The sequence below is a fragment of the Neopsephotus bourkii genome, unplaced genomic scaffold (genome assembly GCF_033783945.1).
Source record: "Neopsephotus bourkii isolate Nb327-2 ecotype Australia unplaced genomic scaffold, CSIRO-AGI_Nbou_v1 NB_1767, whole genome shotgun sequence".
NCBI lineage: Eukaryota > Metazoa > Chordata > Aves > Psittaciformes > Psittacidae > Neopsephotus > Neopsephotus bourkii.
The window spans coordinates 9,798,771-9,821,177 of record NW_026902241.1 but is presented as its reverse complement, the minus strand read 5'-3'; the positions used below and the strand labels follow the sequence as shown (position 1 = coordinate 9,821,177).

The 22,407-nt window shown below is 37.7% G+C and overlaps 1 protein-coding gene across 4 annotated transcripts in view; it reads right to left on the bottom strand.

Annotated features, from left to right (window-relative positions):
• SMOC2 (SPARC related modular calcium binding 2) overlaps window positions 1–22,407 on the bottom strand; it is a 139,943-nt gene that overhangs the window by 76,342 nt on the left and 41,194 nt on the right. For all 4 annotated transcript variants that reach the window (XM_061378813.1, XM_061378812.1, XM_061378811.1 and 1 more), the window contains exons 2-4: window positions 17,721–17,892; window positions 4,263–4,369; window positions 3,135–3,234 (exon numbers count right to left, since the gene is read on the bottom strand). In XM_061378813.1, the coding sequence (XP_061234797.1) occupies window positions 3,135–3,234; window positions 4,263–4,369; window positions 17,721–17,892 (379 nt within the window). The remainder of the gene's footprint in view (window positions 1–3,134; window positions 3,235–4,262; window positions 4,370–17,720; window positions 17,893–22,407) is intronic.

Genomic DNA, 22,407 nt, shown 5'->3' with positions numbered 1-22,407 from the left:
AAAGGATGGAAAAAAAAAGCCTCTTTCAGGTAAACATGTGGTAATTAAACAAAGGTTTTGTATAAATTAGTTGTAGAGTCCTGCATTTTTTAATGCTGCTTATAACCTTCATCTTTCCACACCTTGTGTCTACCAAAAAAGACAACTTCAGGAAGAGTAACCAGAACAATACACTGAGCAAAAAATGGCTCATACAGCTCCTGCAGGTACATAAAAAAATATTCACATGACACTCTTCTGTCCCAGGACCTGAGGTAGCTTTAGGAAGCATCATGTTTTGCATCTAACCAATATTAACAGCTAGATAAACTTAGGGGTTGTTTCATATATCTAATATCACACAGTAAATGTGAAACATGGATAGAGGATGGAATTGGCTAACCAAACTCCTATCTGCCCATCCTAAATTCTGCTCCATATTTCCTCTATTAAAATCCAAGTTCTTCCAGGCTGCCATGCTCTTCTTTCCTATTTCTGGATATTCACCAAAGGTGGTTCTACTGGGAGAAAACGAAAGGCAAGAAATTATCCCGTAACTTAGGAACAGCACAGTTGATTAGACATGTATTCAAAACTTATCTGAAGTTACTGAAGAACTAACATAAAATTGAAAAGAAACACTGAACAATTTCATTAAAATAAGAAAACTTTACACATTCCATGGTATTACATTTCCTCTGAGAAAATCATTATGAAAGCACATTCACAATTAACTCTACCTGCCATCTTGGTTGTCTGTGCCCATTCTCCTCTAGATGAAAAAGGAGCCAAAAGTGACCCAGTTCAAAAAAAGTCTAGTAAGTACAAACTGAGAAATTTGCATAAATGTCTTCGAAATAGCTATAGCATCATGCCTGCAAAATATTCAGAAGCAAATGAAAATACATAAACATGCTGGTGTCAGCCTGCCACTGCTACAGGAGACCTGCCTGCAGTGTCAGAAAGTAGAAAGGCAATGCCTACATCAAGGCTATCAACAACAGCATGTATTAAACTGAATAGGGACAATAGTGTCGGAAGAAATGGCACCTCTGAAATATTAGTTCGAACAGAAGTGCATCTACTCAACTTCAGCATACACACTAATATTTTGATTGCAATTCCTGTACATAGTGGCACTAAATTAAAATGTACAAAAGGGAATCAACAGTGATCTGGAAAACATCAACAGTCCTGGGGGAAAAAAAAAACCTCTGTTATCCTAAACAGATGGCAATTTTGAATATATAGTGTGAAATGGGAGAAGGGTGCAGTTGTGCTTCAGGCTTTCATTCTGCAATATAAGAGCAAAGTTTTGCCTCATTATACCACATCAGGTTCTAAGAAAATCTGTAGCTGCCTTCTCTGCTGAATGAGGTTTCTCCAGACCTCTCAGGAATAAGACCTTAGCTGATACCACTGCAAAATCCCTAGCATTTCAAATTTATTTCCAAACACTGCTGTAGCTGGACTTATTTCCTGAGGGGCAAAGGGGTATATTGTCCTTTGACAATATACAATACCAAATGTGAGAGCACTGATATAAGCAGGGAAGAAAATGCACAGAGATGATCCCAAGGGGTCTCATAGCAGTTGGAAAATTACCCACAATCTTCCATGAAGCAAAAGCATACTCTGCTTAGTCACCTGGGCCCTGGAGCAGTCTCTTTATCTCTAAGCTACTAAACTAAGATCAAGTGCTACTATTACCTTGTCCTTAGCATTTCTGTAAAAAATTTCCCAGCTCTCCAAAAACAAACTGAAGCAGTCTGGAAGTTTATCTGACTGACACACAAATATAGCTTTGAGAGGAACTAAGGTCTGGTTCCTGTAATGATAGAATAATTCTTATAATAATCTATTAACTAACCTAGAACTAAACTGAAACTTTTCCTCAATAATACTGAATATTTAGTGAATATAAATAGAACAAATGAACTCATTCTATTTATATTTGGTATTACTGAGGTGAAGCAACCTTATAAGTGAAAGCAACTAACCCAATAACATCTTGAGCTAAAAATAATGCCATTTGTTCTGGGACTGCTCATACACTGGAGATTTATATTTATTATCAGTGTCAATGAAAGATGGTTAGAAGTAAATTCCTAAGCACAACCCCTTTTTCACTGATGTCAGTGAAGCATAAAACCGCAATTCTAACCAGTCTTCTGAAAACGTCATTCATTTATAATTACACTAAAATGAATGTACACTTTTCTCTGTTTGAAGGCTTCTGAACATTTTATATTATTTTTCATAACTGACTGTCATTCTACAGAGACTTTTCATACTGGTTCAAAAGGATTAGTCTGAAAAATATTCTTTCCAGCTAAAGTTCACCTACAGACAAGATGCATGGAAGATTCTCCAAATCATTTAAAAAAGACAGACCTTAGAAGCTGAATTAACTATTTATACCTTTGTTGAAACTTTCTCAGTAGTCTCTTTCTTCCTCCCTCTATTTATTAGAACATCAATATTGTGCTTGAATACTGAAATAGATCAGACCAGGTGAATTCCCTCAAAGGCCCCAATCCACTCTCTTTTTCAGATTCACCTACATTATCAGGTTTGCTTTTTAAAGCTATTTTCCCATTTCTGACAGAGAATGGTGCTGCAGCACAAACAGGCATACAATACATAGTTTTAAAGTGTTTTTAGAGCTATGTCTGTGCAATTCTCTTGGCATCAAGGAAGGTGAATAGCAATTCTGGCAACTGCTCATACACTTGGGATTTATATTTATATGTCAATGAAAGATGGTCAGAAGCAAATACCTAGAAAACAGTGAACCTGTTAATTGTCCTGATGAAAGATGAAAGACACATGGCAAATGAGTGTGACTGCAGAAACTCCCTTCAATAGCTAGCTTATATTACTACAATTAAAGCAGATGGATCATAGAATCACAGGGAGGATTAGGCTGGCAGTGACTTCAGACAGCATGCAGGGCTTGCTTAAAAGTTTGACCATCTTTCTCAAAGCCTTGTCTGGTTGAGATTTGCAAATCCCCAAGGATGGAGCATCCACAACTTTCACCAACACCTGTCTGTGAGCTGAACCACTCTTCCAGTGAAGAATTTTCCTCCTTAAGTCTAATCACATGCCACATAAATCTGCTATTCCTGAGACAATGTTGTAACAAGTCTTACCTGGGCACCGGGGAGTTTTGTGGGCCACAGCAGTACCACTGATAGGACGACCATTGGGAGTGACACACCAGCAGTATCCAGTATAACTATGGCACTGAACCTGTCAGGAATGACATGAACCATGTGCAGTTTGTCAGACATATGTCTGTTATCCCAGAGCATTCATGACATGAGTATGAAACACTAGTCCAGCAAACTACAGCCTAGAACAATAAACCATAATGGACCTAATCTCAGTCCTACATATGATTCTTCAGCATAAAGAACTTTATTTCAAGCAAAGTGTGGTAGTCCTTCAGAACTGAGTGAAAACTATTGAAATATGTGGTTGTTTACACCCTATTTCAGAAGACTGAGGTGCAGGTGTTATGAAAACCTCACAATGAAGTTCCTCAAGAGACAGATAAACTGTTACTGAAGCAAGCAATCTTGATTTTTTTTTCCACATAGAGAACATATTGTTCCACCCACTGAAGAAGCAGGACAGAGTGCTTCTGCCAGCATTATTCATATCCCAAGCTGTCAGAAAGGAAACTCTTGGAATTCCTGTTTAGAAATCAATTGCATTGTAATTCCTGAAGGCCAGTATCACTTCCCTCACCATGTTTGAACTAAGAAGGATTGTCTTCAGCACAGCTTCACAATAGAAAGGCAGTACAGAGGCAGCAGAAGGTGACGTTGATTGGAATACTTATCAGAGTAAGCTTCTAACTGCATCCCTTCTGAATTCCATGATCTAACCTAAGCAAATTAGTCTTAGACTATACACTTGTGCAGAAATTCAGCTGAGAATAGGGAAGAATTAGCACTAAGATATGAACTCTGGTTACAAGATTTCTGGTCCAAATGAGGAACAGATCAGAAACTCCAAGCATTTTACCATCTGACGAGGAGGATTCAGGGGGCTACAAGAATGACTCAGATGCCTCAGCCTAGAAGAATATGGAAAAAAAGAACAAGGTCTTGGTGCAAAACATGAATTTTCCTTCCATATTTTAACAGCAGCCTTAGCACAAATTACATTTTGAAATCTCATTTCCCTTCATTACATTTGTCTCTTCTTCATTTTCTACAAACACACATTTGGACTTTCCGGCCATGCAAGATACTGAATGAAAAATTTTCAACCTGACTATATGTGCCATCGTCATTGCATTCTGGGATAAACACTTGTTGAAATTCCTTGCGAGCTTGTTCCTGGGTGTACTTCCTCTCAGCTACACATCTGGAAACATCTAGAGAGAGGGAGAAGACAAGTCAGTTGGATGATGCAATACAAAGAAATGATAAGTGATAATCTAAATAAGGAAAAATAAGGAGGGATCTGAGACTCATAAATAGAATCAGACTTATAATCAGTGAAAATGTACAATCACTTGCAATATTTTTAGGAAAGAAAACCAGTAGAAGACAATTTCTAGGCAATAATTCAGAACTGGGAAATGAAATAGAGAAATGCCTAGAAAGACAACCTTGCTGCTTCAACTGCTGCGAAATGGTAGAAGCCCAAAGGGGATTTCTCCTATGAATTTAGCACAGCAATATATACTGTGTTGTGCCCCACAATATTCTTCCAGTGCTGGTGACAGCACAAGCTTTCCAGAGCTTCAGCAAAGGCAAAGCAGGCAGCAGGAGCCTTGTATTTCCTACTGTGATTTTACACACTATCTACTGCAGTTAGGCAGCAACCTCAGCTGTGAGTAAAGGTGTGCCTATCAGGCTGGTAAAATAAATGTAATAAAATATATTGTACACTATAGGGGTTTACTGGGGAGCTGATTCTAATAATTTTGGACATTAATTCATACTATGGTAAAATTTAGTGTAAGTTTATGATTTAGACATGGCATAAGTCAAGTCTACCACATGGTCCTTTTTTTGTCCACTGTGTGGTTACTAGCACCATCTCCTACATTACTTGGTACTAGTCTCTTTCCAAGGCAAGGTAGAAAACTAGACAGCTTTAATTCAGTTAACTTTCTATTGTCTAATAAATTATATTGTCTACTATATAAACTTTATTTCAATTAGTCAGACAAGGACTGAGAAAAGACACATAACATACACTGTTGTACCTTTCTTTGTTTAAAGCTGCTACAAATTTTAGCATTTTGCTGATGCAGAATCAATACTTTAGGATCTACTTGAGCTACACAATTTCAGAAGAAATGAGAATACCAGGCAAGCTTAAGGTAGTATTAATGATTTCAAGATGTGAGTGTAACATCTGAATTAGAATGATCTCAAACATAGAAGCATAAAAAATTGCTGCTTCTGATCCTGTTTTGACTGTTAACTGTTTCACAGCAACTGGCTAGATTGTTTTTAGGGCTAAAACTGTCAAGTGATTACCTGTGAGACAGGAGTGTTGTGGTGATCCATGAATGTTCATGCAGTTATCAGAAAGCACAAGGACAGACCTTCCAATCCATGCAGGTTGCACACTGAACAGAATCTGAACAGTGAGGCAAAACCACTTTCACTTCCCCATTTGATATCAGCATATCTTGACAGGGTTTTGGCACCTAAAAGTCCTCAGGAACATACGGGTGAGCCAGCTAAGTTCCCAGTTCCCCAAGCACCCTCTCTGTGCCAGTGTTAGCCAGACACACATGCACAGAACCACCATGGAAGCTTAGTGCAACTGCGAAAGTCCTTGGTACAAGACGAATCTTTCACTGGTCATCTCCACCAAGCTTTGGACAACTCAGCTGTCAACATTAGCATAAAAAATTTCCTTCAAGCCCTAGGTAATCTGGTGTGGAAGTGCAGCATAATGAGGACAGAAACCAGTCCTCAGCATCTGCATCCTGAAAACAAAATTGGGGCCCCTTAATTCTAATCTTTGTATTGATTTCCCTTCTGGTCTTGGATTCATGTGCACTACTTCTGTGTGTTAGTTTACTCTTCTCACAGGAGCAGTATGAGAGTTCATGTTGGTAAAATGCCCAAAGTACATGTTTCACTTTGAAAAACTGTGTTTTGGTCTTAACAACCTTAATTATATCATGTTATTGCAGGAGGATTATTCACAGAGATGCAGTGTTACCTAAAATGGACAGAAAAATTTGATTATCCAGAAATGTGAGAAAAATAACAAAGAATTGGATTAATTTGTACTCTGCTCCTTTAATAACCTGTTTCATCAAGGGAAAATTATAGTCAATGTACTGTGCAGCTCAAGTGAAGCCTGTTAATGTATGCACTGCCAAACTTTTTTTGGAAAAAAAAAAAAAAAAGATTTTAAGCAAGCCTTGGTGTCATAAGCCTTCTTCTGAGTATGGTTTGGTTATACAGTACTTAATAACATGTGGTTTTAATGTAGCTAGTATTTTAACTGAAAATAAATCACTCCTTTGTTGGCCCTCTGTCCTCGTTTTTCTAGAATGACATGTGGTTTAAATGTCTAAAAGGAAAAGTGATATAAATTCCATCACATAAGGTCTCTGGTATAGTACCAGTAGGGTTGTAAATTATCTCCAATATTTGAATTATCATAAAAACATGCCAAGGAGAAAGAGAAGTTCTCTGAAACCGTCCACCACTTGTTCCTAAACAGCCTGATGCTCTAAAGGCCTCCTGTTTCTGGATGATCTAATATGCTTTAAAATCAACAATGACCAAATTTTAGTGGAATACAAAATTCCCATCTGAAGCCTTATTTTGTATTGTATAACCATGGAAACATTTTAAAGCTGTGGGCATCGCTGTGCTTCAGTATACCCAAAATAAACCCATGAAGATTTCTTATCAAGTTAAGCATCTGAAACTGTGTATTGCCAAAATATTATTTTCAGTTCTTTTTTTTTTTTTCATTTCACCAAGGTATTACCACAAGGGAATAACAGTGACACACAGATACAGTCTAACCCTGATAGAAGAAATGTAATAGGAAGGTCAAAATAAAAAGAAGACATACAAAAAACATTCTTCCTCAGAATATTAATCAACATTAAATTAATACTTCAGAAGAGCCAATTTCCTTTCAAATAAAACATAACTGAATCTAAAACAAGTTGTAATACTTTTTACAATAAATTTGCAGGATTTACACCACCTGAGAATCTGCCTCTGTGTCCTGATTGCAATGCCTTCTAAATCTACTGCATGATTTCAAACATTTTCTGAAGGAAAAGAAGAATTCAAGATATTTATGTGCTAGACATCTATGCAAAATAGCAGCTGAAAAAGGATGAGAAGATTAATTCTTGCCATGATTGGGAAAAAGACTAAAACATGACCTCACATCACTTATCAGACAAGAGATGGATGAGGGACATTTTGCAGCTCCTAACAGGAAAGTCAGTGATAGGGAAGATCTTAATCCATAGGCAAGCAAACCTTTTACACTGTCATTGCTTCTGCTCACTCAAGAAAGCCAAATCTGGGACTCATTGCGCAAAGTCCTGTGAGTGCACCCAGACAATTCAAGTCAATGGGTTCACACAAATCTCAAAGTGCATGAATCTAGGCTTAAGTGGATTGACAGAAAGAGGTTTATTGGAATACTGGCATCTAAGGAGATACCAGTTAAGTCACTCATATAGAGATTCAACTTTCCTCTTTCTCTAGAACAGGAATCACTCAGATCAGGATGGACTCTGATTATTTTGATATGAAGACTGAGAATGAAAAATGATTTTGATGATCACGGACCCTGACCAAAGCAGGCCAAACTCTTTTCAAGTGAATGGCATTCACACTGGTGACAAACAACCTAAGAGCAGAGGGGACTCCAAATCTGCAAGATGTTGGAAGGATGAAAAGAACTATGCAATGCTGTGCATCACTGGAACAATTCAGCCTTGTTTCACTGTTGTTATATTGGATGTTTAGCTCTAAAGAAAAAAAAAATTATCTGCTTTTGGTTAAAATTTTGGAACCATCCAGCTGAAAAATAAGGGGCTTTAAATGGTTACTCGTTTCTGACTAGAATTCCCATTATACTTTATTTTTCTTCCTAAGTATTAATAAGGGACCCAGCAGGCTCAAGACAGAATCTGGTGTATGACCTGGTGAAACAAGCATTTGACTATAAGTGATGTAAAAAGCTGGCTGAAATGAGGCTTTATTTGCCTACACTCAGACAATGGGAAAAAAAATATTTTGCAGCTATGTATGCCTAGAAGTAATTGTGAATTATGTCAGTGACTGACTCACTGAGATTTTACCTTCTCAACTCCAGCAGCTTTTACATTCCAGAAGAATGCTGGGAATCTCCTTGCATAGAAACTAAGCATGAAGATGCACAAGTGTGCCTTAAATAAGTTCACTTAGACTGTAAAAAGCTGCCAAACTGGGTTGGTACAGCGCTTGAGGCATTTTAGTACAGTATGTTGGCCAATGTTTGATAGTACAACTGTGATTCAGCTCTAGCACTGCAAAGGCAGCTAAAGGTTTAAGAAGACAAATACATCCTGAGGTGTATAACTAAAGACAGAAACGGGTGCATGAGAGTGGACAGGAATCATAGAATCATAGAATCATAGAATAGTTAGGGTTGGAAAGGACCTTAAGATCATCAAGTTCCAACCCAGCTGCCATGGGCAGGGACACCTGGCTCTAAACCATATTACCCAAGGTCTCATCCAACCTGGCCTTGAACACTGCCAGGGATGGAGCATTCACAATCTCCCTGGACAACCTATTCCAGTGCCTCACCACCCTAACAGGAAAGAACTTCTTCCTTATATCCAATCTAAACTTCCACTGTTTAAGTTTTAACCCGTTACCCCTTGTCCTCTCACTACAGCCCCTAATGAAGAGTCCTTCCCTGTTTTCTTTACAGGCCCCCTTCAGATACTGGAAGGCTATGAGGTCTTCACACAGCCTTCCCTTCTCCAGGCTCAACAGCCCCAACTTTCTCAGCCAATCTTCATACGGGAGGTGCTCCAGTCCCCTGATCATTCTTGTGGCCCTCCTCTGGACTTGTTCCAACAGATCCATGTCCTTCTTATGTTGAGGACACCAGAACTGTTCACAATAGTCCAAGTGAGGTCTCACGAGAGCAGAATAAAGGAGCAGGATCATCTCCATACACAGAACTGAGATTACAGAGCTGTAGCTGTTTGGGGAGGACCTTCTGAATTGCCCTAGTGACAATTCCTGAAGTGACCAGTGTCTGTAAGGCACAGATGAATATGGAGTTATCTTAATTTTGTGCTAAGCTTCTATATGCAACAGGGAAGAATTTCACCTACTAAGTGAAGTGGCGCTGATACGCTGCTGCAGGGTCCAGAACCAGATGCTGTCATCGTGACACCTGGGAGCACAGGATTTCCTGGGGTAGCATTGAAGTCAATAGGAAATTGCAGCACCCAAGTAAATTCTGGAAACAGAATCAGCCTCACAAGCAGAACAGGGCTGACTTGGAACTAATTTTATTTTATGCCTTATTTCCAACAGTACAGCACCAAAACCACTGAGCTTTGAGGGCCAGGGTGGGGGAAGGGGAGAACCAAACCAAAAAAAACACCAAACATTTATCAGCTTCAACTCTGCTGGCTAATCCTTGAATAATATATCACTCAGAGAAGTTTATGACTGGAAAGTAGAAGTTTATCTTTAAAACAATGACACAAACTCATCAAGGGTGTAAACACCATCTCTAAAGTGACATTTAATACAACTGAATTTACAGCAACTTTGGGGCTCCACAGGGAGATTTAACCCAGATTCTCTCATGGAAAAGTAAACAGCTTGCCAAAAGAATAGATAAATCTGCAAAAGTTTTGATTTAGTTCATCCGGTATTTCTTGGTTTGCTATATATTTCAGTAAGAATAAAAGTACCTTTCCCAGTCCCAGTACACTGAGCAGACTTTGCTTGCTCTCAGAGATTATTGTGTGTGACACAAGTTTGTTATGTATTTATGCATAAAATACACTTCACAGTTTATTGTGTTATTTTATGATAGATGAAATATCCTGCTGAACGGATCAGAAACATTTACCACTTTGTTAAAACTATTAATAAAGTGGTGAAACTTAATAATTTGAAGAAAAAGTTCCCTTGAGGACTTCCTACAGATACTTAGCTGTTCTTATATTTGAGAGAAAGCTTTTCTAAAGTCACATAGATGAGAACAAGCAGCCCTAGTACAGTCACAGATATTTACACATCTCTCACTGCTTCTCTGTAGGTTTCCCTTATTTCTGCTCCATTATGCCAGAATACCTATATAAACTTACCTGCCCTTAAATTTAGGAACATACAATGCAACAAGCTGTTTAAAAGTTAGCACTTTACTGAATTGTCCTAACAATGATCCAGAGTTTTTTTCTACTTCTGTGTTTCTTTCCCACTGCTATACCCCTTTTATAAGTCATAGTGATATGATGAAATCAAATGGTCTTCATTTGTATTTAGTTTAATACAAAATTGTTTAATTCAGCACGCAATCTGTTTTGGAGTTCAGCACACCATTTGGTTTACATGACAAACTACACATAACATGAAAATTTTCTATAATATTTGACCTAGGTCTGTCTATATTCCAAAGAACAGATCATGACTACCAACAAAGCATGTAAATAGCTGTAGTTTCTAGCTAGGAAACACATAGCGAGATATACATGCTCAAAGTTTCGGTTTCAAAGATGCAGAGATCATTAGCCTCTTGGGTTGGAAAGGATGTCAGCTCAGACATTTATCCTGAAAGCCATAAAATAGACTTGCTGCTTCATGACAAGGGCTGGCCAACTCTTTCACTATTTATTTTTATTGCTGCTTTCTGGATTCAAACAAAACAACAGAGCAATCTTAGCCTCAACTCTCCTCTACTGGCATCTAAAAAGCAGTGTGGGGATTTTTTGTTGTTTTGTGGGTTCACCACCCCCACACACACACCCATTTTGCAACCACCCAACAATTTAGATAGCTAAGCTTTAAGATAAAATAAAGAATGTTGCGCTGGATTCCTTCTTGGCACAGTAATATTTCTCTCTATTTGCTAACAGTCACATTTGGAGAGATACAGTCTGACTAGAACTGAATCAAATATTTGCAAGAAAAACTAAAGCTACAGCTTTCTGACTTTTTACATACCGAAGGCCAAACCAGGCTTTCTGAGCAGAGCAAGATTACTTTCATACAATCGCAGTAGTGCATATTTGATTCTTGATACTTTTTTTTTTTACCTAAAAATGATCCCATATGCTTTGTTTCTCTGAAGCCTAGCTTTGGCAAATTATTATTTTAAAGAGAAATAAATTTCACCTCCAGCGAACTGTGGATGCTATTTCAGTGTTAGTTGACCTGTGCTTCAGCAGATACACTAAAAAGAGCAAAGGCCATTCCACAAAAATATTCCAAACATACTTAAAAATTTAATCTACCTGCAACAAGATCCTACCAGAAAGTATAATCAGAAACCAACTCCTCTTGCTTTAGAGACTAATAAATTATAATCTCCATATAAAGATACCTTTTGTTCACCAAGATGTTGAGTATTTTCTTCCTCAAATTAACATTTTTACTACAGTGGCTTGATACATAACAGCTTGACACATAGTATAAACGAAGACTCAAAACCAAAACGAGGGTGAGACAGAACAGTGTTTTTATCAGGATTGCCAGAATTACAGTGGGGAAATGTGCAGTCATCCTACAGATTAAACATAGTGTCTGAAGTAAGAAAATATGTCTGAAAAGGGAGAAAGATCCCAGATATTTTTTTTTTTAATAAAACTTTGCCCTGTAATCATTTTTTTCCCAACATCCCTTTGTTTTTGTTTTTGGTTTGGGTTTGCTTTTACATTTTCTTTTTCCTCATAAGAGTGAGGAAAAGTAAAAACTGTTCTTTCAGTCTGCAGATTTTGCAAGCTCCCTGTGTGTTCAGGATTACTTTATAAACTGATACCTTGGTCCAGTCCCACTTTCACTCCTTTCAGCTAGGAAAAGTACCAGACCTACTCACTACATCTTTCTCTCTGCAAAGGAAACATCTCGGGAGCATATTCTGCCAGGCAGCAGGTGGCCTGGCCAAGCCAATAGCCCTGCCCATACATTGACCTAAGGGACATGCTCAGGCAGTGCGAGCATAGATTGAGCTCACACTCAGCTCACAGGCAAACCTGAGTTTGAGGGCAACCTCAAGCCTTAAGAATACAGGATAAGGTATGCACTCAGAAAATATGTCCAGCATTTACAACCCAGTCCTGTAGCTAAGAGGTGAAAGCAACATTTCCCCGAAAGATGCTTAGATTTATGAATTACAGGATGGAGATTAATTTACCAGCCCAAAAGAACTACTACACAGTGATACCTCCTTTCTCTGCACAAAAGGAAAAATGATATCAGCATGTTTCTCCAAGGGCAGAAAGGTAGCTTAATTCATATTGTTTCAAATTATTTAAGCATGTCATTAATTCATTCATTAACTCATTGTACTAATCATTCAAATTAGTGAAATTTTCACTATTGCCAAAAGCCCCATTTTAATGAAAGAAATGCTGAGTGTTTCTCTCTTTAAGGAAAGTAAGCAGCAAACAGCAAAATACCTCTTTATGGGAAATTTCACTCATATTTTAATGTAGTTCAGTTCCTTATGTGAATTGTAAGAATGAAGATAGCACTTTTTGTTATGTCTATGAGAGCCTATAAAAGAATGGCATTTGTAAACAGCCAGGGTCGTTAAGATACTGTAAATGAATTAAGCTAAACATGAACTATCTAGGGTTTCCAATGGAGAAAAGGGATCTATATAGTTGTAGAATAACAACGACACTACTCTGTGTAACACCTCTCCTTGATGCATCCATGAAGCAGCAAGTCCCTGCTGAGGTGACTTCTGCAAATACTGAAAAAAAGGTTATTTTCAAGTATATTATTCTGCAAAACTTGCAGACCGCTTTCAAGGCAAACTTTAGTTACACCAATAGGAACTCCTCCTCTACGCAGGACACCTTCATAGGAAATAGAGGCTTTGTAGTTCAGATGTAGCCAGAAAGCCAAAATTCAGTCACAGCATTGCACACGCTCTTCAGCTTCCTCCCGAGAAGTTGCTTAAATCTCAACGTTCACAGAGTTCAAATGCTTAAATGAAGTTCAAACTACCCCAGATGAACTACAGTGCCACCTCTTCCAATTCACCTGTACACTGTTAGCAAAACTGCAAATTAACTGCTGCGGTCCACCAGACGCTGTCTGCTTTGTGATGCATGACAGAAAACCTGTGTTCCCTCCACTAGACACTCCCATTCCAGATATTGCTCACATTGAACAAGACACAATCTGCTAGCAGACTTTCTACACTAGAGACCTGAAGCTATTGAGATGGGAGACAAAAAGCTGTCCAATGAGAATGGAGTTATTCAAAGCTACTAGATTCTGAAAAAAATCCATTAGTCCCATAATCTTCCCAAATCCTCCACTAACCTAGCTAAGAGTAAGGCTTACTGTCATTTCAAAAAAAAAAAAAAGCATGGTTTCATTGAAAAATCCTTCGATCCCACTCAGCAACACCCAGCATCACCATTTTAGCTTTTGAAGCTAATGTATGTTATTTACTGTCACACTAAACTACGTTAAAAAGCTTAAAATTGTTTGAAAGCTGCTACAGGAAAAATATGAGTTCACATTTTCAAAGTTCATGTGAAAAAACTTGCTGAGTAGTGAAGAATAAATAAGAGAACAAACCTGACAGATTTTAGCAGCAGTAAAATTTACAGAAGTCTGCAGAAATGAGTTGAAGCATTCTTTTTTTTTATTATTTATAATCTAGTATTTTCATGGTAATAGAAAATTTGAATATTCTCGTGCAACCTCATTCTATAGCAGTAAGACTGAATTTTACAGAGTAATTCTGAACAGTTAAAAAAAAAAAAAAAGGCAGAATTCTTCATTTGAGATGTACAAGGTACTCCATGAGAAAAAACAAAATAACTTGTTTCAGGTAATCACATCTATCATGATTTGTGACAGACATTCAGTGTCACATTTGTAAGATAAACAAGGAGATCTTTACTTACCAATGCCTCCCCCATTTCTGCTGGGGAAGACACTTTTAGATGATGTTTTGTGCATTTCAGTTTTCATACAAGCCTTTTGGAGTAACCCATGCCATGATGTTCCAATTCATGTAAAATCCCTATTAAATGTAAAACTACAACTACTAGCCCTACAGGAAACTGCAGTACTGAGCAATACTTCCTACTCATAATGGGCAAATGTATTGTTTAGGTGTATAAATTAGAAGAAGGTTCATTACTTTACAGAATAAGGTTTTTCCTACTTTTTATTTTTATTTTTTTATTTTCTATTTTTTTTTATTTTTTGTAGACACGTTACTTCTGCATGGTTGGTCCTATTTTCAAGAATAAGAAATTTCAACTTGTACTTTTTGCATGCACTAACAGAGTATTAAAGGCTTGCAAAGGCTTCATGTGTGACATCCAGAGCTCTCCCATCCCATTCGCACCAGCTCTAGTTTAGAGAACAACGCTAAGTGCTAAAGGCCTCATACATGAGTTTGTACTAGCCATAGGAATAGATCGACCCTGGCATGTATAAGGGCAGTACTGTAAGAGTAGGTAGGCTCAGTTCTCAGGTTGAACTGCCTTAAATCCCTAATAGAAGATGGCTTTGTGCAATCTACCAACTTATAGGTGTAGGCAGTCACTGTGTTCTGGCACTGCTTAATTAATTAGCATAGACATAGCCTCTGTGTCTTTCTGGCCAGTTTAAAAGTAATCATATTGCTTCTCCACTACTTGTATGTTTTGTTTCTTTGGCTAGGCTGGGCCAGATTTACTGTGAGGCATTTGCGTGTGTGAAGTGGATCCCCCTCACAGGTGATATTTTAACAGTTCCCCTAACACAAATAATATTTCTCAGCTGTCAACATACATTTATTTATTAGATTGGCAACCTTGTTGCACAGTAAACGTCTGTGTCAACCAAGTGGCAAATCTCCGGTTTAGATTTTGTTTGGAAAAGTATCCAAAGCTTGGATGCTCACCTACAATACACACAGATTATTTGGGAACTGCAAAAAGAGGCTGGAAATTTTATGAGATTGTAGCTTCTCACAACATTTCCAATCTTAGCAATGGATTATATTAAAAAAAAAAGAGTGTGAGAAAAATAAAATGGTTTAAATTCTGCCAGTTAGCTGTCATTTAGTTTCAAGATCCAAGATCTTCAAATGGTTCCCTTTGCAATGCTAAAGAATTACCTGGGCTGAGCATTATTGCTGTGAATCAAACTTGAATTAAGAAAGGAAAGCAAGCATATTTAAGGCAAATTATCCCCTTGTAATTTTAGTATTTAAGTGATCATAATCAAGCAAGTGAAACAAATGCTCAGAATTGGTGAGGAGGAAAAAAGATAGTCAAGCTAAATTTGGCTTTCTCAGGAAAAAAAGACAGGGAAAGAAACCATCTGCCTGGTGGTGTTTCAACCTCCCCTATGGATGTAAAAAGAAGACATAGCTCTAAACATATAAACAACAAAAATAAAATTATATAGATTTTCTATATAAGTCAACATAATTTCTATATAAAATATAGAAAATTTAATATATAAACAGAAAAAATATATTAAGAAATTGACTGAATTATTCCAAAAAGTCATTGACATGAACTATCAGTGTTTAGATTTCTAGCAAATAGACTGAACCGAGCAAGAAGTTGGTCACCAAGTTTTCAAGTAATTAAAAAGATACATGGAAGTATTTAATTTTCATACAAGATTTTTGTGAACAGGGATTTTTACCTGTGATGAAGACAGAGCAAGACAGACACAGACTTAAGAATGCCCTTTCTGATCAATGGTTGTTGACTATCAGGCACAGATTTTAAGCTGTGAATCCTATACCAGGAATTATTTCTTTTCTCCCTTCGTAACTTCTGCATGCAAACATGCATGTTTATTTCCCTTTTTCTTGCATTAGCAACATCAAAACTTCCTTTAAATCCAGTGTTTTAATGGAGCAAAGTCTGTTTTTTTAGGGGGACAGATGAACACTTCCAAAAGGATTTGCTAATGAAAGCAAATTCTTAAACCTTAAAAGTTGCCCTGAAATGGAACCATCACTTTTTGGTCAGCCCTACTAAAATAAACCTCTGCTCTTTCCTCAAATATCACCTGCATCAACAAATTTCACCACTCAAAAGCAACTGACTAAAAAGAGGTCTTAATCTGAGGACTTTCTTAGCTCTTTCAGAAGAATATTTGATGGGACTATCAAAAGTAGCTCTAGCAGTGCTAAAACTGAGACTTGCAGCTAGGCCAACAAATCACCTTTTTATTCTCTAAAGCTTGCTTTTACAGCTTGAAATATTTCTGGTGATTTTGTATACTTGCTATTAGGAACACTTATGTTGCTTAAGGTGTCTAATTCCAAGTCTGCAATTGTATCAACACACTATTAGTAAATGGCAAATGAGCAGTTCTCCAAATACTAGCTGTTTACTGCAGAAAAATTTGCCAGCATCACCAAGGACACCTTCAGTAAGGGAATTCAATGCATCTTTATAGAAAAAATTTCTTGCAGATAACATTGTCAGTATAATAAGAGGAAAAAGGAATAAAGAAAAACAAACTAATTTCCATAAAAGTATATAATGCTCTAATGCATAAAATGAACAAATGCAGAGTGCACAAGAATTCTCTGTTGTTCATGAGTGTAACAAAAGCTTTGGCTCAGATAGCTTCACTACATTATCCTTGTTTGCAAAAGAAAATAGATCCATCAGCTAATACAATGGCTTATTATGAAAGGGCTGAAGAATGAGCATAGTGTTTCATCTAGGCAGATGAGACAGAACATCTCTTTGAAGCAGTCTTGATGCTTCAGAGGTTTGCAGGAGCTGGAGAGAGATGATGTGGAAAATTGCCTCCTAGAGGTCGAATACGTGTGGTCCCTGGTGTTTTCTCCTAACCCATCCCATCCCTCTTTTGGAAAGAAAGGGAAAGTAAATCTTTATGACCATTGCTATTCTTACATTTTAGAAAGAAGATCATTGTGTTGCGAATCACGCTACACTGAAGTAAGGAACTGTATTCTCTAGCACCAGGCTACTCTAAAAGTGAAAAGATTTAACTATGAATACTTTACAGATATTGGATCTGAAGTGCTAGGGTTTCATATCACACAGTTTCTCCAAACAGACATCAGAAGTAAAAGAGTAGATTATGTAGGCAGAAATGGCCTGTGAGGGCTCTAAGTATTTAAAAACTTCCTTTCTTTTTTTTCCTCATAAACTAAATGGTTGCAGTTAGAAAACACAAGACTGAATCTAAGCAACTCCAAATACCAAACTGCAACAGACAAGAAACCTCTGCAGATAACTGCAAGAGTTATTCTGAGCCTGCCAATGATAATGGTCCTTTAGAAGGACCTAAACTTGAGATTTCCTTAAAAGGGACTTTTTATACGGTAAAGGGGTGGGGAAGTAGTATTTTTTTCTGATTAATAAAGGTCAATTTATCTTTATGTAAATCAACAGGATGGATTTCAACCTACTTGCTTTTAGAAAGCTTATCCCGCACAGCACTCCTATTTTGCAATATACAAACACTTTCAAAAACTATTTTAAGTCTATTATTTTTCATTACGGTCAAGAGAAACTTTGATTTGCTCACCTTTGCAGTTGCCCCGGTAGGCTATTTCCAGCTGAGGGTCTTTGCATTTTGCTCGCTGAAATTCACACCGGGACAAGAAAGTTCTTCCATCAGATGCACAAAGTGATTTCTGAGGGGAACCTGCACAGTCCAGGCTGCACTCCCTGTCTTTGTCTTGGTCCACTCTCAAAAACTGGGAAGAAAAAAAAAAAAGAAAAAAAAAAAAAGCTGTAGGAAAGCTATTCCCATGTGAAAAGTGCTCTGTGATCCCCTTCCCCAAGGAAGGCATACAAATATTACCCAAAACTGAAAAAGAAAGCTCAGCCTTTTTAACCTATTCAAATACTAGCTAGTTCACACCCCTGATTATTCAGCTGCTGCTTTGAAATGGTAGTGATTGAAACATTTATCTAACATATACTAAAACCACTACTGCAATTAGGAAATACCTGAATCTTCTTCACCCATTATGAAGCTGGAAACAGCAGCTTGGAGTCTTTAGAGTAAAAATGGTGATGGCAGAAGCATCCTCCACAACAAAAATGAGAGCAATGGAAACTTGACTATTTTATTAGCTATGCATTAATGAGTTTACAATAACAAGCTGAAAAATATGTTCTAAGATCCAAATAGGATTTTGGACATCATTACTTATCTAAAATTATACCCATAATGTCTCCAGTGGCCTCAGTGTAAGAGGTCTGACAAAAAAAACAGTGACGTAAGAGAATCTTATGAAACACCTTGTGAAACACAAAAGAGCATTTATTCTTGCAATGCTTATATTTAAAATCTAAAGACTCCTCAACAAAACTAAAAAAAAAAGTTTTCAGATATATTTTATAGAAATATTTGTACTTGTGCATATGCCTGTCTATAAAAATACATGCCGAGATTGAAGAGGGAAAGGTTATAAGCGTGCAGTTTTTCCTGTGAGACCATTCTTATAACATGCAGGATGGTGTCCTGTATGTGGATCACAACAACCACATGCAAAGCTACAGACCTGGGGAAGAGCAGCTGGAAGACTGCCTGGCAAAAAAGGACGTGGTTGTGTTGGTCAACAGCCACCTGAATGTGAGCCAACTTGTGCCCAGGTGGCCAAGAACTGGCCTCCTTGTATCAGAAATAGTGCTCTCCCTTTGTCAGAAATTCCGTTTCATCTCCTACAGAAGCCAGTAAGTGGGTAGAGGAAGACAGAAGTAATCTATTGCCATCAAAAGATGCTCCCCTTTCTAGTTCTGCCACAAAGTCACACTGGACTTGCTCTAACTGTTCATCTCTCCTCCCCCCCGACTGCAAGCAAGGCTCATGAATTTGGCATAGTTTTTGGCACTGTGAAAAGCAGGGGCTACTTACCCTGAAATATACTGCCAAAACCATAACTGGTTCTGATGCTTCTGCTTGCCAGCCAAAAACAAAGATAGTACTTTATCTTCTGAGCTCCTGAAAAGTGGGAACTTGGGAGGAGGTAAACTCAAGTCCTCAGATAAATTTCTCTATCATTTTACTGTTTCTGAATAAGCACAAAATTAAGCAAGGTATATAGCTTACACCAGGAGATAACAATTCTCCTAAGCATTAGGAGGTACTTAAGAAAAGGACATCATCCATTGAAGCACGCATTTCATTGCTGCTGTTCATTATCATAAACCTCAGCTACAGAAAATTTTTAACTTCAGGTTAGAAACTGAAGCTACTAAGAGGAGAATTTCAAGACAAAGACCAGTATTTGAGCAGGAAAGTGTAGTGTAAGCGAAAAAAAAAAAATAAGAAAACATTTCCTACAGTTTCCCTGCATGTTATTAGGGAAAAAAAAAAAAAAAAGGATAAAGAGAGACATAAATCTCTGTAATCTTCATACTTAAACTGTGGTCTATTTGCATTTCCTATCACTTAACGTGAGACGATACAGATGTCTTTCTGAAGAGCATGCCTAAAATTGAAGTGACAGTCTCAAAGGTATCACTTTAACATGATAGTCATATGGCTGGGTTTTGACCAGATTTTTTATATTTTACTGGCACAGTAACATAAAAAGGAAAGTTTCCTTTTCCTGACATATTTAGTAATTTTTCATTTTTAACAATAATTAGTTTCAGAAGCAAATAACTCACAAATTACTTAAATTACACACAAACCTCAAAACTTTCACCCTGGCATGTAGTTATACAGCTCCAAAAGAGATGTTCTCTTTCCCATTTTAGAGCTATTTTTTCAGGTCCTTTTTCCTAACAAAAATTAATAATTAGCTGGTCTGAGTGAGAAGAGAAGAGAACAAAACTGAAGTCATCTCCCTTTACCAGCAAAATGAGCAACAGGGAAGACAGGCTTCAATAACTGTGACCAATTTTGACATTATGTAGGTCTCCAGGGTATGCCAGGGCGCCCTGATGAGCTGCAGTGTTGAGGGGTCCTCCAAGTGAGGTCCTCCAAGCCTCCCTTTCTTGTTTTGGAGGCATCTGCAGGAATCTTAGACTATGAGAAGTACTTTTCAAGGAAAAATAGACCACGTGGGGCCTCTGGCAGTGAAACTGGATCCAGTCGCCTGTTCTGCCACAGATACGCCCTGTGGATTTGGTGATGGCACGTCAAGTGATCTCCCTCTTCCTATCTTGGGAAGTAAGGATGTGAGTACAGCCTTTCTGCCTGTATGAGACTACCCCTGTATAATGGCTCGGCACTTTACCACCCTTAATTTATCCTCAGTAACACCCCTGTTGAGCAGAGAATTATTTTTCAAAAGTACAGGAAGGCTTCATGACCCACAGAAAATCATGTGGTAGATCAGAGAACTGAACCCAGGCATGGGGCTGGGGGGAGAATCACACATAGCAACAGCCTACCCTTTGTCCCATTTTTCTCACAGACTTTCTTCATCTTTTCTCTTTCAAGTTTTTGCTTGAGTTAAGATGGGTATGCCTGCTCACAGTGGACAAACCACAGTAACACAGCAGACAGCAAATCCCCTTAATCATCTGAGGAACAAATTCCACTCTCTTGAGAGTGTGATAGTTCACAGATAAAGCTATATTTTAAAGGGCATTTATCCAAAGAATGTTATTTAAGTATTTTATTATTTCAAAGCCTTAGAGGATATTAGGGTAAATTATGGGTTCAAGGATATTCAAGCAACCTGGAAAAGCAGAGGATGAAGACATACCCAGGAGACAAAACCACTTAAATAACTTGTTGGTTAGCCAAACCTCACTGGAGAATTTGGGTTGTACATTTAAATGATTTCCACCAACCTAGTGTAACTGAGGAATTTAAGAGCAGGAAGGGCAAAAAGGCAAGAAACTGCAAGAAAAGACAGCATGCAAGAGTGACTAGCAAATGTACTTATAAAGACAGAAAGTACATAGCCAAAGGAATTGATAGATGTCAAAACTAATAGAAATGTTGAAACAAGCTAGGGCTAAGGGATTCCTCACAGGATCTGCTGTTTGTTTAAACAGGAGCAAGCCGAGTCAGTGACACTAGGACAATACTGATGCATATCTTAGAGCTGCACTTCCCTGTGAAAATAGTCCTTTTGATTAAAATAGGACAGTTTAGAGAGAAAGGTGGCTCTAGATGTACCAGAAGGTGACTCACCCTGAAACAGGCTCATCTATTTTTGTCTTTATGTTCATTTAACAAACAAGTCTGTTATTGTACAAACATGTGATTCACTGAAAGGCAAGCTTAAAGCAGCATCTCTGTTGAATGCTAGTAGCAACTGATATTGAGCCAACAAAAATCGACCAACCTGAGGTGGAACTATTTTGAATCACCACCAAAAACCAGACAATTATGGCTAAACCCTATTAAAAAGCAAACCACTTTTAACAGAGAGGTGTTCCTGCCCCTAATAACACAGAAACCAGCCTAGTCAAGTTTCAGAAAATTGGTTTCAACTACAAATTGAAGCTTATGCTACAGATTAACAGGCACAACTCCTCAGCTGGAACTGCTTTAACTTATCTTCTGCTTTACATTTTAATATAACAAAAATTTTTTACACCTTCCAATTTATTTCATCCTTTCCAGAGCATTATACTTTTACAACACCCGGTTTCCAAGAGGCCTACTATTCCATACTAGGCGCTGCTTTAAATTCTCACATACTACTTCTGAGAAAAAAAGACTAATAGAACCGTATAAGGAAAATTCTTTATTATTAAGTTTACTTCAGTTAATAAAACCAAAGTCACTATAAGCTGCATGCACCCACTTGAAAGATACAAGCACTGGTAAAATATTATTTACTGTCATGTGTTTCAGGCATCATGGAATTACAGTATTTTCTTTCACTGCCTCACACAACAAAGACTCTTGATACTGGTTGAAAAGTGGCCTCTATATCACAGGCTGTCCCAGTGATCTTCCATCCCTCTGTTACTGGAGTTTGTTAACACTAGAATTGTCAATGTGAAGTAGCAGATACCTGAAACCTTGCTTATACTGGAAAAAAATATTTCTACTGTTTTCTGTTCTCTGCTCTGTTTTACCTTTCGGCTTCATTTTTGCCCCTGGTCCCACATCTGGGCTGTGGACAGTCAGGATGCAAGAGAGTTTTTCCAGTATCTCAAGAGCAGGTATTGAATGGTTTCTTTACTGTGCTATTAAACCATTTATCAAGACAATATGACCATTAACTTCTTCACTGCTATAGCATAACACACATCTCCTCTTTACTTTACACTGTTCACTCTTATGCAGGGAT